We start from the raw sequence: 5,860 nt of genomic DNA, 5'->3' as shown, positions 1-5,860 counted from the left end.
CCCAGTTCAGCTCCACTCTGTTAGTGCAGGGCAGGGCTGTTGCTGGACCTGCTGCTCTAGAAAAGCCATAGCACTACCTAATTGTTTGCACTTCACAACATTTTCAGTGTTGCCCTGTGTAGATCCTGCCCTACCCAGGGGAAAAGAGATTATTTATAAACAGTAAGTAACACAACAGCACATTGATCAAATCGTTTCCTTTCTAGCACTGTCCCTCACAAGAAGGAACAGAAGTGTCATCAGGAGAGCCTAAGACTCACCTTCAGATCCTGTTTGACTGGCTCTTTCACTGCCCGCCAGATCGACCAAGTTCTGTAAGTTCAAACATGATAGTTAGTTGGAAGGCAGTTTACTGTTAGAACTTCTTAATTCTAAATTTCTGTCAAGAACTGAAACAACTAAAGTTACACCTAGAAAAAAAGCAAGAGTGTCGTTACTGGATGCCACCCGCAGCTGCGACACACGAACCAGCCAGTACTCTGAGGGTGCAGAAGAACACGGAATGAGTTTGTATGAACTCAACACCCCCTGAGCAGTATTGCACACTTGCAGGGCGATTCCCCCCACACCCAGTGACAAAACCAACCAGTTTCTCAGAACTGAAGTGTTCACAAGAGTCTAGCTGTAGGAACCTTCAGGGAATCACAGATGACCTGGTCCAACCTTTCCCAGGAGAGCCCAGGTGAAATTATCTGCTGCCTGGCCTCAGCCAGCTCCATGTCTCTCCCTGCCTGTCATGGTCAGGTTAAGGAAGGGAAGAAATTCAGTACCAGAGGAAAAGCTTCACTGACTCTGGCTCAAAGCCAACTAGACCTTTACAGCACCATGTAATGATTTGCCTGAGCAAGTAGCCCTCCCTTAGAACTGGGTTTTGTTTCAGAAGGGTAAAATCCTTTACTCATTCTACCAAGCAGCAACAAACCAGAGAGGCCAAAAAACCCCATCTGTCCCCCAGTCCATACAGAATCAGCCAGAATAGGGAGACAGGGCCAAGGGTGAGTGTAGTAGAAGAGTGGATCCCATGAGCTGTGGTGAGAAAAACAAGGCAGGGGCAATGGTTTGCTCAGACATCGCAGGAAGAACATTTGCACTGCGGTCCCAGAGCTCTCACACAGCCAGAACACAAAGCTCTTTCCACAGCACACATGAGGGACTTAACGCTGTTGCTAATTCTGAATAAGGGTGCTCATGCAGATGGCAGCAGCCTGAATGCTTCCGCATGGATTTACTCCTCCAGTTGATTTGCATTCTTTCCTGGGAATCCAGAAAAGGCTGTATAGAAGAGGCTCCAGAGACCAAACCACTTCCCCTAGAGACTGGCAGTGTGCTCTCCCCAGGTTAGGGTATTCCATACACCAGTATCCACCAGAGATGCTGAGTGGTGTTACTCCTGAAATCAGAATCCTCTGAACATTGCAGTTGTAGGCCCCAAGTTCTTTTAACAGTAGCTGTATCTCAGGAGACAGAAGCCTGAAGGTTACCTATTCATTTCACAGGGATGCCAAGGGCCAGGAGCTGATCAGCAGAGGAAGCTGTGGTTAACAGAATGCCAGAGCACTCTGCCATGAGTCCCTCATGCTCCTGGGAAAGCCACAGCATTCCTCAATGCAGCAGGAACTGGCTGGGAACCATTCCCATGGCAGAATTCCTTAGAGGGTATCTCCCTACCCAAGGTAACACCCCTGGAGTCTCCCCCTGTACAGACAATCAGAAACACCACTTCTGCTTCGGAAGTGTGAAACAGAGGTTCACACAGCATGCTGCAATGTCATAAAGGAACATTCTTCACTTGAACAAGCAACAACAGTAAATTCTCTGCTTAAATGCCTATCGAATAGCTCTTTGCACAGAGCTTACCAGGTGGGACACCATCACTGCTCCATCACAACTGGCATTGGCAGGGTCACTCCGTTCTCTGCTTTCAATGATCTGGGAGAGGGGGCAGGAAAGTTTGTGTCACTTCAAGAAAAATGATAAAACCCCTCCTAATACTGAGTTTTTACCATTCTGAAGATGGTGTGAGAACGGCTGCTGTGCTCATTCATTTTTGTTTCTCCATAATGGCGATTTTCTGTCAAAAAGCAATATTAGAGTAGTTCTGCTTATATTCTGAGAAAATGGAGATAACAGACAAAAAGCACAATTTTAAATCTGAAAAACACTGACTTCTGAATACAATCTCAGAGATACTCCATGACTGTCGATATACCCAGTTCAGCAATACTTTTCTAAGGTAACAGCTGACCTGGGCTGAATGACTTACTTTCGCCTTTTCTGATCCATTCCATAACTTGTTCTGGGGCAACCACCACCTCTTCAATCAGATCTTCTACATAAGTATTGCGCTTAAAAACAAAAGTGGAAATAAACTTTGCTGAACAATGAAACTCATTTCAATCCATGAAGTTAACATTACCAGCAGTTATTATTGCATTCAATCGTTTGCTGCCTTCTTAAAATGAAGCAGCAGCAGTTAAATGTCTTCTTACCCTGAACACAAAGAATGGGGAGAGTTTAGACCTTTATCAGGACTGTAGCCTAAAGGCACAGGAATAAGAAAGTGGATCTAGAAATTGTCTTTAAAATAAAACTGGCAAAGGAAATATCCTCCTGGACATTCTCCAAGGGAATCCAGGAGTGTATTTCTCAGTAAGTGTTACGAGGCCATTATCATACAACTGACAAGTCTCCCTTCTTCCCAAGGGCCAAAAACATCAGGCAATAGGGCACCGAAAGAGGTGAAAACAAAAAACCAAAACACCATAAACCAACCACAAACCACCAATTTTTATGATTTACTACGTAACTCAATATAAAGAAGCTGAAGATGGCCCTAAGAGATGTATTTTTCCCTACTGATCCTCATCCTGCCTGGTTCCAGACTGACAGTCATGTTATGATTACAGCAGCAAAGCTTATCTCCTTTGTGGACGATGTCCAGAGTTAATTCAATACTCTCCTCATATCTCTTGCAGACTTGTAACACACTGAGCTACTCTTCATACCATGTTTGTAGAAGTTTGAATGGCCTGACAAGTGCCCAGTATTCCCTGCTGAAGTTAAATAAGATTCTGAAGAACTTAAGGGATGAAGCCTATATCTACCAACAATTACAAAGACAAACCAGCTGAAACCAGACAAACTATTCTGAAGGTAATAGTTAAACAGTCTGACACAGGGAAGTTCTCAACTAGATGCATCTGAGGCTGCCTTTAACTACTACACTTACTCACAGCAGACACAATACTTACACTACACAACATCCACTTACATCAACATCCTCACGAATTCCCAGAGGCTTCTTTTTTCTGCTGTCACAAAGCAAATCTGTAATGGTCTCGTTGTAGATTTCTATGTAAAAACCCCTGAGCAGGAATTCTCTATCTGGGATCTAATGTTCAAAGAGAAAAAGGAAAAAACCAACAGCCTAATCAAGGAACACCCCTCAATGGCATGGTTCTGCACTGACAGGTATGTTTGGATCATCCCAAAGCCTTCCTTCCCCCTCACCCTCTTTGCACATCAGTGCCTACCAGTACAGAATCCTCTCCCTTCTCTCCCACCTCCTTCCAGCTGCACAATCAGTACAGCACTTGGAGCAGGCGAGACAAGACAACTGCCCTACAGAAGCACAACAACAGTCCTCCCATGTAAATGTCCTTTCCATGTCAAATTCCCTCCTCCTTAGACTCTGTTCCAGTCTTCCTGTTTGCTCAGATTGCTGCTGCTGCTTCCCTCCTGCCTCCCTGGCTAAGAACACCTGGGTGCGGGAATGCTGCATGATGGACTCCAGCACAGAAAGTTTCCTTGGTTCTAGTTACCTCTACAGACGCCCCAAAGTGCTCTGCACCGCCCCAAAGGAGCAGTGAGTATCCCACAGACTGGTAACAGTTACCTGGGATCCTCAAACTGCAAGCGCTCTGCACCTGAGGTTTTGGAAATCACAGTATTAACTTGCACCTTCTCCTTACTTCCTATCAGCATCCAGCAATCAGCCAGGATTCTTTTGAAAACCTCAAATAAGTACAGTTAGTGTCATATTCTTCCCACTTAAAAATGCATCTTTTATAGTGTTAATTTTTTAAAGTTTTAAAAATCACAGAAAGAACAGAAAGCTTCACATCACCATATCTACCCCACTAAGGTGTGAGCACCCATCTGCACTTCTTAGCACGGCTAAGTGTATGTGCCAAATTCACACCCCCCTCAGCGTTGTTCCGATTGGATCCCAGCTAACAGAGCCCTGTGTCCGTGGTTTCCAAACCCTCTGCTTTGCCAGGCCGGCAAAGCAACTGCCACGTTCCTTCACAAGTTCCTTTAGACTACAGTTATCTTTGCTGGAACAATCCCAAACACTACCAGTCCTTCCAGTGACTTGGATAGAATTGCTCACCTCACAAATAACTTTGAAAACATGTTGAATGGCCTTAGGAATAATGCCCACAGAATCTGCATTTCCCATCATGGTGTAAGTCTTCCCCGAAGCAGTCTGGCCATAAGCAAAAATTGTGCCTGGAAGGACAATTAAATTTCACTAATTATTGATGAAATTCATCACAAGCAGGATTTAAACAGTTTTCAAACTTACCATTGTAACCCTGCACCGTTGACTGTATAATTGGAACAGCTACACTGTCATATAACTGCTGAGTGCTGTCACTTGAGTGGAAGACATGATCTGGAAAACACATAAAACAAAATCTGGAAACCCATTGTTCAGCATGTCAGAAACCTGCTAGCATTGTACCCAGTGCTGCTGATGGCAAACCCAGTAAATGGGCATCAGCATGTCTGTTGGGTAATTCACACCTAAGAACAACAACAGTTGAATCAAACCTAAGAACGATGGACACAGTTAAACACTCATCCCATTTAAACTTAAAACCAGTTCTGACTCATTTATCTGTGAGGATTACCAGCCTGACAACAGGCTCCTCATTAAGCCCTATCTTGGATTGACTGGATAATTCAGGAACAACCTCTGCAGTAGCTACAGTAACATGAACAAGCAGAGCGGAATCACAGCAGAACATTCACAGCGAGGCAGTTCATTACGAGGATCTGACAGCCACACAGGCACGCAGCTTTGGATTCCCCCACCCTCTTCTCTCCCTGTGCTCAGAACTAGTCCTAGTCTAATCCATTTGTGTAAGAGCTTACTTCTTGTGTTTTTGCAGATGGAAAATTCTAGTCCTAGCAAGGCCTCAGTTTTATCATGTTTGTGTGAACTGTTTTGCTTACCCACCCTGAGAAAGGGCTGGTTGGCACAGTCAAGTAAAAAATAAATAAATATCACCCCCCAGCAGAATGAAAACATTCAAAAATAACAGGTTGGGAACCAGATAAAGAATTGCATAATAAGATATAACAAAGACACACTGAAGTGTTAAAAAGGGAACAATGGGAATGGTCATGCATTTTCCTTAAAAACATTCAGAAGTTGTACAAGAGTATAGAAACCAGTGTCGGGTGGGCTTTGAACCTGGTTTACTCAGCCAGTGAGGAAACAGGGGAGGGAACTGCATGCCTCGGGAACCAGGGTATTTAAGATGTAGGCTGCTGCTATGAAGCATGCTCTCTCTCCCCACCTCCCTGGGCAGCCCATTCCAACCCTAACCATCCTTTCAGTGAAGAACCTTTCCCTGATATCCAATCTGAACTTACCCTGGCACAACCTGAGACTATTCCCTCTCATCCTACCCACATGTCACTTAAGAGAGACCGACCCCAACTCTCTGCACGCCCCTATTCTGGGAGTTGCAGAGAGTAATAAAGCCTCTCCTGAACCTCCTCCAGGCTGAACCCCCCAAGCTCCCTCAGCTGCTATGACTTGCAGACCCTTGCCCAGCTCCGCTCCCCT

At 44.8% G+C, this 5,860-nt stretch overlaps 1 protein-coding gene across 1 annotated transcript in view; it reads right to left on the bottom strand.

Annotated features, from left to right (window-relative positions):
* Positions 1 to 5,860, bottom strand: part of CENPE (centromere protein E, 312kDa) — a gene marked incomplete at both ends in the record, with an annotated part of 26,791 nt that overhangs the window by 20,266 nt on the left and 665 nt on the right. Inside the window, 7 exon segments of the mRNA XM_010159858.1 lie at positions 261 to 312; positions 1,858 to 1,929; positions 2,004 to 2,071; positions 2,264 to 2,345; positions 3,272 to 3,391; positions 4,394 to 4,512; positions 4,589 to 4,678. Coding sequence (XP_010158160.1) covers positions 261 to 312; positions 1,858 to 1,929; positions 2,004 to 2,071; positions 2,264 to 2,345; positions 3,272 to 3,391; positions 4,394 to 4,512; positions 4,589 to 4,678 — 603 coding nt within the window.

Source organism: Eurypyga helias, unplaced genomic scaffold, assembly GCF_000690775.1.
Source record: "Eurypyga helias isolate BGI_N326 unplaced genomic scaffold, ASM69077v1 scaffold38749, whole genome shotgun sequence".
In the NCBI taxonomy this organism is placed as follows: Eukaryota; Metazoa; Chordata; class Aves; order Eurypygiformes; family Eurypygidae; genus Eurypyga; species Eurypyga helias.
Note: the sequence above shows the minus strand (reverse complement) of the source record. Positions and strands in the feature narration are given on the sequence as shown.